At 40.9% G+C, this 17,423-nt stretch overlaps 1 protein-coding gene and 1 non-coding gene across 2 annotated transcripts in view; both read right to left on the reverse strand.

The window, feature by feature from the left end:
* Nucleotides 1-5,718: 5,718 nt before the first annotated feature.
* Nucleotides 5,719-17,423, reverse strand: part of LOC145391174 (uncharacterized) — an 11,977-nt gene continuing 272 nt past the window's right edge. Inside the window, exons 2-4 of the mRNA XM_080265854.1 lie at nt 16,469-16,592; nt 7,768-7,918; nt 5,719-6,423 (exon numbers count right to left, since the gene is read on the reverse strand). Of these exons, the coding sequence (XP_080121980.1) occupies nt 6,083-6,423; nt 7,768-7,918; nt 16,469-16,592 (616 nt within the window). The 3' untranslated portion in view covers nt 5,719-6,082. The remainder of the gene's footprint in view (nt 6,424-7,767; nt 7,919-16,468; nt 16,593-17,423) is intronic.
* On the reverse strand, nt 13,826-13,944 carry LOC145391263 (5S ribosomal RNA). Its single transcript, XR_013895797.1, has one exon. It is a non-coding gene; the product is annotated as a 5S ribosomal RNA (ribosomal RNA).

Genomic DNA, 17,423 nt, shown 5'->3' on the forward strand with positions numbered 1-17,423 from the left:
GGGTGAAAATATTTTAATGTGTAGAACTGAATGATAGATGTAGGTTTATTTATTTATTCATTTATGCAGTCAGACCTGGAGTGCAGGAAGAAATGGCCGTCAGTATCGTAACTTCGTGCACCTGATGAAAATATTTTAGTGCGTAGAATTGAATGATAGTACATGCAGGGTTTTTTTTATTAATTTCAGGCAGCTGACTAGATATATCCTGAGATAATTGTGGTATAATTGCATGTGCAGGGAAATAAATATTCGAAAAATGAATCTCTCTTCCAGATCTGTAGCTTAGTCAACTGCAATGAATTTTTACTGTTACTTAAGAGGTTATTAACTGTTCCTAATATACAGTAGTACGCTTATTAGTACAGTATTGTAGTTTTGGTAGTATATAATATTTTAAGTGAATTTAATATGCCATGTTTTACATTAATAAATACGGGGTTTTCAATGGTTTGCAATATAGCTTAGTGTTATCACAATGGTAGCTTTTTTAGTACATGAGTGCATTTCAGTACCAGCCTTGAAAAATTACCAGTATTATGCCTTAATTTACTTGATATTTGTCTTATTAACGGGTCCTATTATACAGTAGTACTTTTATTACATTTATAGTTTTGGTAGTACTTGGGGAATATTTGTACCAACCTTTAATTAATCATACACACAGTTTTACCTAATTTTCCCCCACATTACCGTATGCTTTTCCTGTTTGTTTAGTTTTACAGGGTCATGTATTCTTTCAAATCAAATTGGTATTTTGTATTTTTGAGATTTACCAATTTGAGGTAATATTTGTAGATAATTTATTTTTTTTTTTTTTTTCCACTAGCACTTTGTTTTTTTATAACCATTCTCTTTTTGAGAAAGTACTTACATTTCTTCCAGTCAGTTTATAAGTTAGCTTAGTTGATTCTGTGCTTATTTTTGTCCTTCATTTTCTACTTTCACTAAAATTTCTTGCTTTGATGGGGTTAGTTCCACTTCATTTACAGCATGTCTTTGTTTTTCTCTGATTTCTTGGATAGAAAGGGTTAATACCATTGCTGTCTATAAAACAGATGGGGCTAATTCCCAGGTTAACAGTACCAGTAGTTAATTAATCTGCCACCTGATGCCATTGTCTGAGAAGGGGTGGTCACAAATCTCCATATGATCCTGTCCTCTTCTGTTAGGTTGCCCCCTCTCCTCATAAGCCTCTTCCTTTCCACGCCATCCCTCCATCTCATCTTTTCTCACCCCCTTACTTTTGGTAAAACACACTATGGCTAGAAGTGACATCACAATATTGAGTACAGAGTTGTATCAATAGATTAACACATGAAAACTGCTAGTTGTGAAGAAGTGTTATGGGAAGGATGTAGAACAGTGTTTCTGGAACTGAGCTACATGAAACAAGGTGCAAAAGAACAAGAATTTAAGCCATGTTAAGGTGAAAGAACTTTATTTTCCATTCTTTGTACCTGGTTTAACAGTAGCTCCACATCAGTGCCAGTTTTATTGTATGGGGAAAAAAAAAATGGACATTTCACACCGTAGGGCAGGGTGAGGAGTAACAATGTCCAGACAGCCCAAATTTGCGTAGTCCAATGGGCCATGCTTCCATTCACTCATCTGATACGCAAAAAAAATTCACCACGTTTTGTAGCTTCACATACTCGTATCCAACATAGTCAATCCGGACTCTGTCACGTCAAAAAGGGGTGCCAAATCCCAGCTCATGCGCTTCTCACAATATCATTCAGCCAGCTCGGTATCTTGTCAGTCCCCTAGCCTCACTTCACGCCCTTTCATCGTTCACACAATGCCATCATGGTATATCTTGCAGTCTTGAACACATTCACCACTTCCACTCTCTTGCTCTCCTTTTTCACACTTCTCACATTCCACATGGCCATGTGAATCTGCCCATTTGGTTGGGGCCCTGGGCAGGTATTGGGCCCTCTGAGGCTCTCTGAAATGACTGCCCTGATTAAGTGATTTTAAGAGTTATTAAGAGTCTCGGCTGGTTCACGTCATGCAATTCAAAGTTACCCTAACTACTACACTGTATAATGGATCCTTTGCAGATTTTCATAGCATTTATAATGGCTCACAAACATAAGTGCATCTGCCTTGGTCATCTAATGGTTTCTCTGTACTGCTTGATCTCTGGCAGCTTCCCTAATAAGTCCTTTGACCCTGAGGTCACACAGTGACCTTATCCTAGGACATGGTAGTCATATGCAGATTAGGAAGGAAAAAAAAAAAAAAAGTGGAATTATGGGGTCAAAAAAGTACAGGAGTTGGAGAGTGGCGTAGAACTGGTGATGACTGGTTATGGGTGGAGTTGTTATTGTATGGAAATGATGCTGTGCTGCCTGCTGAAAGTGAGTGGATGACTGGAAGTTCAGCGAACTGTTTTAAAGTGAATGTAGGTAGTGATGTGTTGATAGGAAGAATGATGGGTCAGTTGTTAGCTAGTAATAGAGGTAGGAGGAGGAAACAGGACATTCTGAATGGAGTTAGAAGAGGCTGATAAAAATGGTAGTCCATTTTTTTTTTTTTTTTTTTTTTTTTTTTTTAAGGTAAATTAGAAGCTTCAGGCATCATTGAGGTAATTCTTCACTTTAGGTATCACTGTGCTAAAGACTTGTCACATTACACAGGTTGCCTAGTGCATAAATTAATCCCCTCAATTACCAGATACCCTTTCCTAAGTTGAATAGAATTGTCAGTGTAGCATAAGAGGTTAAACTTACTACAAGTTAGGTGGAATAAGATTTTTGTTTGGTTTTTATAACATGGGAGTTGGATGTGGAAGGTGGGAAGTGTGAATGCTCGGAGTAGGTTTGTGAAAGGCAGACCGAAGACTACCTGGGAAGGTCATAAAGAGTGACACTGGAGATATGGGACTGAATATGGAGGCTGCCAGAGACTGTGCAACATGGAGAGCTGGCATTAGGTGACCAAGGCAAACAATGTACAAGCATGTTGGAGCCTTTTTAAACAATATGATCACCCAAACCCAATTTCCTACATGAGGGGGTTCAAAGAGGAAGAAAAAGCCTGTTAGTAGGAGAAACTAAAATACACCCAGCCTGAAACATTCAAGCCCCTGGAGAAATGTTAGTGAAAAACTAATACTAGAGGAAGCGAGAAGGATGGGGTGGAGAGGTATACAAATGAGGGGTTGTGAAGTGAAGAGTGGGCAGACTGATGATGGAAGACAGCATCTGGCTATAGATAAATAAATGTGGGACTATTGAAACTGTGGCATCAGGTCAAAATACCATGCAGTAATCCCTGTTTATATCGAACTAACCGAGGGAAAGCTGGGTTCGATAAAGCCGAAAGTCTGATAAATCTAAAGGTTACCTCCAGCTGGGTGTTCAAATACATGATTGACAGAATATGAATACAGTATAGTCTAGTACTGTAAATGAAAACTCTAGCTGTTTGACACTAACTTGGCCCAGAATTTCACCCTTTTACATTGAGTCTACTTGTATCCATCTACACATCTTACTCTCACTTTTAATAAGATATTCTTGGTGTCTGTGGCTCCCTCTGTGGAATATAACAAAATGTACTCTTTTTACCTTAACGTAGCCCAGATTTTCATCCCTTTGGAGCATATTTCATGTACAGTATGTTCTATCTGTCTATCTATTGCCAGACGCCTCAATCCCGTTTGGGGTGGCCGCAAACAAATCGCCTCCAAGTCGCCCTGTCCCCCGCCATTTCACTGCCCTGCTCCCAACTCACACCCCCGTCTCTCATATACCTCTCCAGTATGTTAATGGAGGAAAAAAAACAATACTAGGCTCTGAATCCTTTCCATAGCACTCCATTACTAGCATCATATTTTACTGTTAACACGTTTTTATAACTCATTCAGGATGGAGAGATGGCAATTTTAGGCCAGGTTAAAATAAAAGCAGTATAGCATTGTCACACTATGAGGAAATTAATGGTACTGTACCTGTATTTACTTTCCGGTTCCTGTGACTTGCTCAGTTTATGGGACCTTTTCATAGTTAAGGGGTTACTGTAATAGTAACCAGAAGGATGGGAGAAATAGGAAGAGGAGGATAGACGTGGAAAAAGAATGGTAGTTATGAAAGAAGAAGAAGGCAGCACTGCATCTAGTAATTGGCTGATAGGCATCCCCACCTACCATTAATTTAAGGGGTTAGAATCTCCATTAGTCTCTCAAGTGTGGTGCATTCTTGCTGCCCTCAAAATGATTTTAGTTTGATTAGGGGAGAAGTCTTGGTAGTGAAAGAGTTAGAAATACAATCATGACTCACTGTACAATAGGGTTAAGTGAAAATTATTGCATAATGATTTATTATATAGTGAGGTCGATATCCTGTAACACGGTTTCAGTGGGGTTGAGGGGGGGGGTGTCCTTGACCACATATCTATCTGTCTATCTATCTATTGCCAGACGCCATAATCTGGTAAGGGGTGGCCATTTGTCTTTGAGTTATTTGTTTTACGGATAAATGTTAAAAACCTTACCCTGTCAGGCTTGCCCCTGCACCTTTCAGTAGCACTTTCCAATCTTTCCACTAGGAGTACAGTGTAGCATCCTTGCCAGACATGATTTCCAAGTCACATGTTTCAGAATATCACACAAAAATTATCACTTGAATACTGCACTCTGCAGTATTCATTATACCCTTATTTGGCAATGGTAGTAGTGTTTCAGTGGCCTTTCACATACAAAACGAAATGAAAGGCAGATGATCACAGATAATTTTATTCAACTTAGGGCACATCTCATAACATGAAAATCAGAAGCAGTTTCTACCCTCTTATGAAAATTATTTGTTACCCCTGAGTGTGTTGAGCTTTGATATGGTTTTTAAAAGGGAAACCATGTTCATTTGGTACTGTTGGTAGTTCAGGATCCTTGGTCCATGTGTCATATTGTGTCACTACACCACAAGTATTGAATAATTGTGTAGTGGGTGTATGTTAACCAGTTCAGGACAGAGACATGGTTATTGGTACTGTCAGACTTGTGTGAGTGTGTGTGTGAAGAGCCTAGATTTTTTTGATTTGTGAAGAGCCTAGATTTGTGTGTGTGTGTGTGTGTGTGAACTTAGAAACTATCCATTAACCACTTAAGTACAATTATGTGCTTATATTTTCAGTTTCATGTACCTTAGGGAAATGTATAGTTAAATACTTAAGCCTGAATGGATGAAAGAATGATAAAACAGTGACTTGTGTAGGAATAGTTTAGCCTGTTGAGTATGGAAATGCCTTTATTTTTATTTTGCAACTACCAAATTTATCTATCTATTGCCAGGGGCCTTAATCCAGTAAGGGGTGGCCACAGACAAATATCCTCCATGTTGCCCTGTCCCCTGCCATTTCACTGCCCTGCTCCCAGCTCACATCCCCCCTCTCATATACCTCTCCACTCCATCCCTTCATCTCATCCTTGGCCTCCCCCTCCCTCTCCTCCCCTCCACCTCACTTACATACACTTTCCTCATTAGTCTCTCACTCTTCATCCTCTCCACATGGCAAGTACCAGCTTTAAACTTTGCATTGGTGGGGTGAGGTATGGCCTTCAGTAACACTAATACAGTATAGTTTCCCTAATCTATAACTTGTAAGAAATAATACATAAAAGTAGGAATAAGTTTGAAAAATATAAAAAAGTAGGAACAGATGAATTTATTTGAAAAAGATATATATGCATTACATAGTGAATCGGGGTCAGCATGAGAACTGAAGTATTCCAGTGTTGAGATGAATTTGGGTCAGCATAAGGATTCCCTCTCTCTCTCTCTCTCTCTCATTGACCGGTGAAATCCCAGTAGGGGTGTGAAGTTTCCGCACCTGTCCAAATCCTCTTTTATTTTAACTTGGCCCAAATTTCATCCTTTTGCAGCTAATTTCACACAGCCCTTTGTCAGAAAGAACATTGCTGTGGCTCTACATTCTTTCCATACGGTTTCTTTGTTACAAGTATCATATTGTACCATCAATATACAGTACACTATTCCTAAAACTCAGCAGTCAAAATAAAGAGATGGCAGTTTTAGGTCAAGTTGAAGCAAAGAGGATACAGTGCTTTTTGTGTTTAGGAATCGGGGAACACGATAGCTCCTTGATAGCCACCACCCCCATAACCACCATTACTGTTAGTGTCCTTCAGCACTGGTTCACCGTTCTTCATTGTTTCCTCCAATGTTATGCCGTCGCTGTTCTTCCCTGTCTGTCCAGTTGCTTGATTTCCACTGCTGTATATTGGATTTCCTTGTGCCTGTCCACTTTCACTGTTGTATCCTGGATGTTTTTCTCCTGTTCCCACCGGTGTCCCGTCTTCACTGTTGTATGTTGTGCCTTCCTCCCTTCCCTTACTGTTGTCCACTGTTGCCTCCCCTGTTATCCCACCTACACCATTACTCTCTGTTGCCTCATCTGTGAACAAGAAATCCTCATTATTATGCTGTTTTTAGTCTAACTTCAAATTTTTGCTCTTTTTCAACTTGCTTCACATAGGTCACTGGCAGAAAAAAAGATATTCCTACAGCTTTGCATTCTTTCCATGGCACTTTTTCACAACACTTCAAATTTAAGATGGAGAGATGGCAGTTTTAGGTCAAGTTACCAAAAAAGAAACATCCTTTCCTTGGCACTATTTTTTGCAACAAGTGCCTCTCAGTAACCATAGTGTCAATCAGATGTCGCAGTTCAAATTTCAAAATTGAGAGATGGCAGTTTCAGAACAAGGGGAGAGAGCAATTTTGGGCCAAGTCAGATTAAAAACGTATTGGCCAGTTAATCCATGAATGCATTTTTGACCATATTGGGAATTATTTGACTATAATTTACACACTTTTTGTATCTTTAAAGTAGTATAATGTAGTTATGTGCTACAAAATATCAATTACAGTATCTTTCTCTAGCTGTATTACTGGGGTGTTGTGATCTTTTTAAATGGAAGAATTATACTCGAGCTTTTTAAATGGAAGAATTATACTCACAGGGTGAAAGCATATTTATTTCAAAATTTGATGATGATGATGATGATGATACAAGTTTTGGTCTATTATTGAAGTATGGACAGAAAATTTGTGTGTGTGTGTGTGTGTGTAGATAGATATAAAATGCACACACTCCATACCAGGTTGATGCAAACTTGTAGAAGCCTCTCAGTAAGCAGTTACAATGTGTAGGATTTTTTTCTTGTCTTTCTCCAGTCAGCTGATACTGTAAACTTGGAGGAAAATTACATACTGTCTTTTAACAGAAAGCAATTGAATTTAAATAAGCAGTTTTCCTCAGAGGGAGGGGAAGGCCGAGGATGAGATGGAGGGACGGGGTGGAGAGGTATATGAGAGAGGGGGGTGTGAGTTGGGAGCAGGACAGTGAAATGTTGGGGGACAGGGCGACGTGGAGGCGATTTGTTTGCGGCCACCCCGAAGGGGATTGAGGCGTCTGGCAATAGATAGATAGAATTTTCCTCAGCTTTAATATGGACTGACTACTGAAGAAGTTTGTTGAAAAAAGGTGAAGGCAAGGAGGACCTGAGTAACTGGAAAATCAGCTTAATTGATATTGGAGCTATATGTATGTAGCACCAGGAAATAAAAAGCAGTGTATAAATGAAGGGACGAATTGGAGAGAGGGTAGCCTGATTGCAGAGGACAGGGAGAGAAGGAGGCGATTTGTTTGAAGCTACTCTGTTTGGGTTAATAATAAGACAAGGCCGTGGATTTAGGCTATAGAAAGAAAAGAAAAATGAGGAACGACTTGCAGTACCATATTCTGTGACGTCTGTGGCAGCGTTTGGTCTCTGGCTGAGGCTGTGGTAGGTGGAGTAGAGGTCTTGCTGTAAGTCATCAGTGGAATTGTACTCAGTCATATTAAATCCTGGAAAGTCTGGGTGTTTCTCCCGGAACATCTTCTCCAGCTGAAATTATATTGAAATTATTAAACCCACAAGTATAAAGACTTACAAGGCCTGGGTACTTGTTAGGTGAGAATATTTTAGTGGTACATGAAGGCATCCCTCTTCACCACCTATCACATGACCAACATCTATTGATTCTGCAGTTCTAGTTGTCGTGTTTCAGTTTTGTCAGGTGAAAGCTAACCAACTCTAGCCGTTTTAGTTATCCCTGGGGCTAGGGGAGAAAGAATACTATCCACGTATTCCCTGCGTGTCGTAAGAGGCGACTAAAAGGGACGGGGGCGAGGAGCTGAAATTCCTTGCTCCTGTTTTTGATGTACAGTTGGCCACACGTGCACCTGGGACAGTGTCTGTGTGAAGGGGAGGTCTAACAAAAATTTCAAATGTTCATGCATCACTATTACGTGGCCATTTCAACTATCGTAATGCAGGCAGGTCCCATTATACGAGTGGAATGTGTTAATGGTGGACTGGTCGGATAGTGGATACTCATATATCAGATTGGAAAAAATGGTTAATGAAATTCGTATGACAGTACAGTACATAACTTGTGGGGAAAATAGCGTTCGGTTAACTGACCCTGTCCACGTCATTGATTACGGGTCTAATTTTCACATTGACGTATCGGATTTCTGTATAGCAGATGCTTGAATAACGACCTGCCTGTACATGACCTCGTTCATTCATGTCGGTGCCATTAGCAATTATGTCAAGGTTGTTAAGTGTAGGCTACCTGGGACAGAATCAGTATGTAGCAGAGGTTACTTTTAAAAACTTATTTGCCAGTTTGCATCTATTTTCAGAAGTAGTAATGTGTGGTATGGTGGAGGAGAAAATGACATGGGGATGATTTGATTGCCAACCCCTCTGCCTAGCACTAGAGTTGCTTGTAATCTAGCATCACCTGTGGCACAAGAGGGGGAGATTATACCAAGAGTCCTATTTTCTCCTTTGATTCATGTCCCAGAACAGAAGAAATTGCATTGTTTTTTTAGAGTATGCCTCCCATGACCATTTCTTAATTTCTTAGAGTAACAGTTTTTGAGATGCTAAATTTTATCTTGCTCTTTGGTATCCTTCAAGTGAGGAAAGTTAAAATTTAATATGAGTTTTAGGTTAATTTTTCACCACATTAAATTGTTTGTGTGTGAATCTCTTGCTAATTTCTCACACCACTTAAATTGTGTGTGTGTGTGTATCTGTTTGAAAAAGCTGCATTGTTTGAATAATTGTGAACTAATTTGGTCACTTTTTGCCTATCAACTTCATTATTAAACTATATTTTTTTATTTTTCAGCAGTAAGTATTTTTCACCCATTTTTTGAGCTTTTTTGTTATTTCAGATTTATTTTCAGGGAAAAATTTTTTATTGTTAGAATTATTGTTCATCTAATTTGACGAAGAGAGTGTATGTGAGTGAAGTGGAGGGGGGAAGAGGGAGGGGGAGGCCGAGGATGAGATGGAGGGATGGTGGTGGAGAGGTATATGAGAGAGGGGTGTGTGAGTTGGGAGCAGGGCAATGAAATGGCGGGGGACAGGGCGACTTGGAGGCGATTTGTTTGTGGCCACCCCAAACGGGACTGAGGCGTCTGGCAATAGATAGATCTATCTATCTATATACCTAGGCTGCTTCCCCCAAGGAAAGGGAGGTAGCCGAGACAGGACGACTCACTCTCCATTTACTCATCCATTCAAACACATTCATTCGCATCTTAGCCCCAAAGGGGAGAACGGACAGATCCTCACCGCATCACACCGCACAAGGGTCAACTGCGCAATGCAAGCAGTGACATCCACAGCAGGGCCCGACAGCTGAACTGGTTTACCCCTGCCACATCATAACAGACCCATCCCCTTACCCGCACCTGACCTGACTAGCTGATCAGACCAAATGCGGGAGAATATCCCCTCAGGGCTGCGTCATCACTTATTCATTCACAATTTCTCTCCATTTATTTCTGTCACGCACAGCCACTCTTCCTTGCTCAACGGACATCCCTCTCGCATCCAGCGCTCTCTTCACACTGTCCATCCATCCTATTCGTGGTCTTCCTCTCAGTCTTACACCTCTCACATCAGATCTAGTTATCTTTTTCACCAATCGCTCATTATCCATTCTCTCCATATGCCCAAACCATTGCAACACCCTCTGCTCAACTCTACCAGCCATCTCCCGAACAACTCCAGTTCTCCTTCGCACTTCATCATTTCGCACTCGATCCATACGCGTCACTCCACACATACTCCTCAGACATCTCATCTCCATTACATTCAAACTTTTCCTCTCTGCTACACTCATATTCCATGTTTCAGCCCCATATAACGCAGTCGGTACCACAACACCCTCATACAGCCTTCTCTTTACATCCATTCTAAGCGAACGACATTTAAACACTTTTATCATTCCTCCCAGCACCTTTCCTACTTCATTTATTCTAAACTTCACTTCTGCATCTATTCTTCCATCCACAGCAACATGTGACCCTAGATATTTAAAACAATCTACCTCCTCAAGCATCTCACCATTCAAAACTATATTCATCCCCCTACCATCTATCACCCTCGTACACTTCATCACTTTACTCTTATTCTCATTTACTTTCAATTTCCTCCTTTCACACACCCTTCCAAACTCCTCTACCAACTGTCTCAATCTCTCCTCTGAATCAGTCACCAGTGCAGTATCATCTGCAAACAGCAGCTGCTTCAGATTCCACTCTCCTCCATCAACATTTACCAGACTCAGACCACCTAAAACTCTTGCATTCACCTCCCTTACAACACCATCCATGTAAATATTAAACAACCAAGGCGACATCACACATCCCTGTCGCAGCCCCACTAACACGGGAAACCAATCACTCACAGAATTTCCCACTCTTACACACGCTCTACTATTTACATAAAAACTTTTCACCCCTTTTAGCAACCTACCATCAAGTCCATACAATCTTAAAACAGTCCACAAAGCCTCCCTATCAATTCTATCATACACTTTCTCTAAATCCATAAATGCCCAAAACACATCCTTGCCTTTCGCTAAATACTTTTCACACACTTGTCTCACAGCAAACACCTGATCAACGCATCCCCTCCCTCTCCTGAAGCCACACTGCTCATCACTAATCACTCCCTCTGTACCCTCTCTAACTCTCATAATTAACACTCTACCATACACTTTACCTACAACACTCAACAGACTTATACCCCTAAAAGCTAGTACATTCATACTTATCACCCTTGCCTTTATACAACGGGACCACACAAGCACTTGCCCAGTCAATTGGCACCATACCTTTCTCAAAGCACACATTCAATAATCTTACTAACCAGTCAACAATAGTCACTCCACCACCCTTCAGGCATTCCACAGCACACCCATCCATACCTGCAGCTTTCCTGTTTTCATCTCCTTTACTGCCTTCTCCACTTCCTCCTTCGTGATCAAAGAATCATTCAACTCTCCCAACACATTTATTCCTTGCACCCTTCTATCTGCCACAATCTCAGCCACCCTTTCCTCCTCTACATTTAACAATCTTTCAAAATACTCTGCCCATCTCTTCCTTACTGCATCCATCTCAATTAACATCCTTCCATCCTCTGCTTTTACTCGTTCTTCCTTCCCAGACTCTCCCTTTCGCACCCTTTTCACTTCCTTCCAAAACATTTTCTTATTCTGTTGAAAATTCTCTGTCAGCTGCCTACCCCACCTCTCATCTGCTGCCACTTTAGCATCACGCACAGCCCTTCTCGCTCTATTCCTCTTTTCCTTATACCTTTCATATGACATCTCATCCTTCCTCTGCAGCCACACTTCATATGCACGTCTCTTCTCAGCCACGGCCATACTTACTTCCTCGCACCACCATTCACTTCTTTTTCTTACACCACCACCCACACGTCTCACACCACACACCTCTTCTGCATGCCCCACCACAGCACTCTTAAACAACTGCCATTCCTCCTCCACGCTGCCATTTTCCCGATCTTTCACTGCGTTCCCACTCATCTTTCAATTTCTCCTGATACTCTATCTTTTTCTCTCTCTTATCCAACTCACTCACTTTCAAAACCTCCCTGCCACACCTAACCCTCCTAGCTCTCACCCATCTCTTACCTACTCTTAACTTTCCCTCCACCAAGTAGTGATCAGACATACCTCCACCCTCCCCTCTCAGAACTCTCACATCCAACAATCTTCCTATTACATTCCTAGACACAACCACATAGTCCATCAAGGCTCTATCAACAACCCTTCCACCCTCCTGTCTCACCCATGTATACTTATAAATATCTTTCTTCTCAAACAGCGTATTCCCAATCACCATCTCTCGCTCAACACACATCGCTATCATTCGTTCCCCATTTTCATTTCTTCCAGGCACACCATGCATACCAACTACGCCTTCAACTGCTACATTTCCCACTCTAGCATTCAGATCTCCCATCATTACCACATTCACATTCGCTCCAAAACTCTGCAGACACTCATCAACATCATTCCAGAAAGACTCCCTCTCTTGTTCATCCCTTTCACTACCAGGCCCATATGCATTCACAAACACCCACAACTCACGTTCAAATTTCGCTTTCACCCACATCAGTCTTGATGACACCTCCTTCCATTCAATCACACACTGCTGTACTTCCGGACTCACTAACAAGGCCACACCTTCTCTTGCCCTTCCTCTATCAACACCTGACAATCTTCCATTCACACTTCCAAACATAGATTCCCCCTTCCCTTTCATCTTCGTTTCACTCAAAGCTAACACATCCAACTTTCTTCTCGCAAACATTCTCCCAATCTCCTCCCTTTTAGCCTCAATTGTACTACATCCACGCACATTCATAGACCCAATCTTCAGGGTATGAGGATAACTCCATCCCCCATCCCTTTCTCTGGCCTGTCTCTTTTTAGGAACTAAAAAACAGAGGAGGGGGTCCCTAGTCCCCTCACCCCGCCCCTTTTAGTCGCCTTTTACGACACGCAGGGAATACGGTGGCAGTATTCTTCCTAACACAACCTGGCCGCAGAGTAGTAGTACCACCCCATAGTGCGGCCAGGTTGTTTTTTAGATGAATTTATCTATCTATCTATCAATCTATAGCTGACGCCCCAATCCCTCAAAGGGGTGGCCTCAGACAAAATGCCTCCAAATCGCTCTGTCACCCACCATTTGACTGCCCTCCCCCCAACTAACTCCCCCCTCCCTGATGCACCTCTCAACTCCATCCCTTTACCCCATCCTCGGCCCTCCCCCTCCCTCTTCCTCCCTCCACTTCACCTACATACACCCACTTAGTCAGTCTTTCATTCTCCATTCTCTCCACATGTCCAAACCACCTCAGTGGATTTCTCCTAATTTTCTCAGCCGCATCCACCCCACGACATTCCTTCACTTCTTTATAAAGGTGAGTCTGTTCCACTTTTTCAAATATTTTATGATTTTTAGTTATAGTTTTAGCTAGGTTATTTATTCTTTTGGTTAATTTATTCCCCCAAATTTATTTTTCACATTATTATTCAACTGATTTTGTTTATATCAGGGTAACTTTTGTGTGTGAATTTAGACATTTAACTTACACTTATTTCTTTAAAGTTAAGTTAATATTGTTTAGGATGTCTTGTTAAGCAGATATATCTTTCTTTACTGAGTTGTTATTTTGGTAGATGTATTTGCCAATTTATTTTTGCTTTGCCACTGAATTTTTAATCTAGTAGACATATTTCTTTGACTGTAAAGCAAAGAGATAAGAATATCGTCATTTTAGTTATTCATCCATTCATTCATTGCCAGACGCCATGTATCCCAAACGGGGTGGCCAAGGGCTTAGAGTTAATTGTTTTACAGGGAGGGGCACTAATCCTCCACCAACCCCACTTGACACGTAGGGAGAACGAGCCAACAGCATCTGGTGTTCCCAGGCGGTCACCCATCCAAGTACTAACCAGACCCAACGTTGCTTAACTTCGCTGATCGGACGGGAAGCGGTGTACTCAACGTGGTATGGCCGTTGGCATTTTAGTTATGGTACCTATATTTTTCAAGCCAAATTTAATGTCTTTGGATCAAGTACCTTCCAGCAAACTTATCCTTTTTTTAGCCAGTTAGTTGTTATTGTAGTAAATGTGTTATTGTCTGATTAATTTACAGTAAAACCTCGATAGAACAGACTTCAGTAGACCGGAATTCGCTTTTATCGGACTTGAGAAGCTACCGGACTAAATACCTATATATCGGAAAAAGTCCAATAAAGCCGGAAGCAGTCCGGACTGCCTGACCACCTCAGCTGTATTCACCACAATAAGGTAAATAAAAGACCTGTTTATTAGCGTACAGTACAGTATTATTATATATATTTTACCATTTGATTAATGTAGTGGAAATTATAATGCAGTACAGTAACGCAATGGTAGTCTATCTATCTATCTATTGCCAGATGCCTCAATCCCGTTTGGGGTGGCCACAAACAAATCGCCTCCAAGTCGCCCTGTCCCCTGCCATTTCACTGCCCTGCTCCCAACTCACACCCCCCTGTCTCATATACCGTACCTCTCCACCCCATCCCTCCATCTCATCCTCGGCCTCCCCCTCCCTCTTCCCCCCTCCACCACACTCACATACACTCTCTTCGTCAGTCTTTCACCCTCCATCCTCTCCACATGGCCAAACCACCTCAGTGTGTTCCTCATAACACTTCCTATCACAGTGGTAGTCAAAACAGTTTAAAAACCATTCATGCGATCTGGACTAATGTCTGATGTGTTGGAAATAGTCCGGGTTAGGAGGGGGAAGTTCAGATGTAGCTATACCAGAACGTCGCGTTTTTCAGAATGGTTTGGGCCCCAGGTAGTCCACTATAATGAGGTCTTACTGTATTTGTCCATTTCAGGTGCATTTAATCATTTTAAATTTAGTTCTTTAGTGAATTTAGTCTTTAAATTTCGTTATTTAGCAGAATTTAATATATAGGTCGGCCACCCTCTGCGGGATTAGGGCGTCGGGCTATAGATAGATAGATAATATACAGGTAATTATTTCTTCAGATTCATTGATGTATTTTTTCATTTATTTAGCCAGCTGGTATTGTAGGTAATAATCTTTAGCGTGAGAAATCATGATGTGTATATTATTTTTGTATATACAGTATAGTTATTTTTTCAACTAAATTTAGCCTTTTTCTCTTAAAATTATGGAGTTAAATGTTAAATGGCTTGTAGAATTATGAAACTGATTTTTTTTGTTTTAATGTACAATATTTATGATTTAATTCATTCCTTTTTGCATGTAAAATTATCATCGGTTTTGTGTGGAATGGAGTGGAGAACTTTAAAAGTTTGAATGATTAGTGAATAAACATGTGGCAGTTTGTTGAGAGGTATTCCATGCTCTCTCTCTCTCTCTCTCTCTCTCTCTCTGTCATGCATTAGAAACATACCACAGCACATTTTCATCAAGAGGTAGACTGTGTGTGTGTGTGAGAGAGAGAGAGAGAGAGAGAGTGGATTAGGTTAAGCTGAAGGGAATAATAATATGTTTAGTTAGATTAAATTGTAAGTCTTGAGATGAGAGACTGACTGGGAGAGTGCATGAGCGAGGTGGAGAGGGGGGGTTAGGTGTTAGGGTTAGACTGAGAAGATTAACGTATGGGGTAGTTAGGTATATGAGAGAGAGGGATAATGAGTATGAGGCAGGGCACCTTGATAGCAGGGTGACGTGGAGGCGATTTATTTGTGGCCACCCTTTCCGTGAGTAAGACATCTGGCTATAGATAGATGGATAGATAGATAGAATTTCGGATGGGTTGGATAGATGAGGTTGCGCATCAGTAAAAAGATAGTTCAATAAAGGAGAGAGAAATATAGATAGATAAAGTAATAAAAAGATAGTTTGATAAAGGAGAGAGAAAATTAATATAGATAAATAAGGTAATAAAAAGATAATTTGATAAAGGAGAGAGAAATATAGATAGATAAAGTAATAGAAGATAGTTTGATAAAGGAGAGAGAAAATTAATGTAGATAAATAAGGTAATAAAAAGATAGTTTGATAAAGGAGAGAGAAAATTAATGTAGATAAATAAGGTAATAAAAAGATAGTTTGATAAAAGAGAGAGAAAGGTAGATAGATAAAATAACACCCGGATTTAGATAATATTTTTTTTTAAAGATAGATAAAGTTGCAGATACAGAGAGATAAAAGATGAACGTCATACAGATAACAAGTGACTCATACAGATAAAGTAGATGGAAGTAGATGAAAAGATACGTATAGGTAGAAACACACACACACACACACACACACACACACACACACACACACACACACACACACACACGACATAGACAGGTAGCAACACACACACACACACACACACATACACACACGCACACACGGCATAGATAGGTAGCAACACACACACACACACAATTGGCATACAGACAGATAGAAACACACACACACACACACACACACACACATGGCATAAAGACGGGTAGAAACACTCTCTCTCTCTCTCTCTCTCTCTCTCTCTCTCTCTCACCTGCTTCAAGAACTCATTAAGCAGATCGTCCACTCGTTGTACAGTCAGCTCCTGTTCCTCATTTAACTTGATCTTGTCCCAATTGATCGGCGAGGAGGAGACGCAGGGTAGATGGGTGCATAGGCTGGAAGGGCAGGGTAGATTAGATTAGGGTAGGTGGGTAGATTATATGGGTAGATTAGGGTAGGTGCACAGGCTGGAAGGGCAAGGTAGATTAGGGCAGGTGGGTAGATTAGATTAGGTGGGTAGATTAGCTTAGGATAGGTGGGTAGATTAGGGTAGGTGCAGAAGCTGGAAGGGAAAGGTAGATTAGGGCAGGTGAGTAGATTAGGGTAGGTGGGTAGATGATATGGGTAGATTAGGGTAGGGGGATTCACGTGACGGAAGGGCAAGCATTTTTTTTTATTATTATTATTATTATAACATTTACATATACAGACAAAGGAAGGGCTGCAGTGTAGTGATAATGGTACACACGCAGGCCAACACCCACACAGTGTCCGCCAGGGACCCGTTACGTGGCCAACCCTGGATTTGAACTCTGGCTCTCATGGTCAGCAGTCGTCCACCCCTACCACTGCGCCACGTAGGTCAGTGATTCCTAACCTTTACGCCTTTGAGGATCCCCGGAAGCAATTATTCATATCCCAGGGAATCTCTCTACACACACACGCACACACACACACACACACACACACACACACACACACACTAAGGAAAAATACTGAAAAATTATTACTTATTCACATGATACTGTTCTTGAAACTACTTAATTTTTAGCGTATGAATTTTATTGAATGGAAAATGAATCTTATTTCTTTATTTCTATATATTGATTTCATGATTTCTTGCGTAACCATTGGCGTAACCTTACTTGGTAGTCACTTTAGGTCGTTACGCGTTCAGTTCCTCTTGGTTAAAATTGGCTAACTATTGTACTGTGTGATTGTAACAT

The sequence above is a fragment of the Coenobita brevimanus genome, chromosome 17 (assembly GCF_032717465.1).
Source record: "Coenobita brevimanus isolate Jiangsu-jjx chromosome 17, ASM3271746v2, whole genome shotgun sequence".
Taxonomy (NCBI): domain Eukaryota; kingdom Metazoa; phylum Arthropoda; class Malacostraca; order Decapoda; family Coenobitidae; genus Coenobita; species Coenobita brevimanus.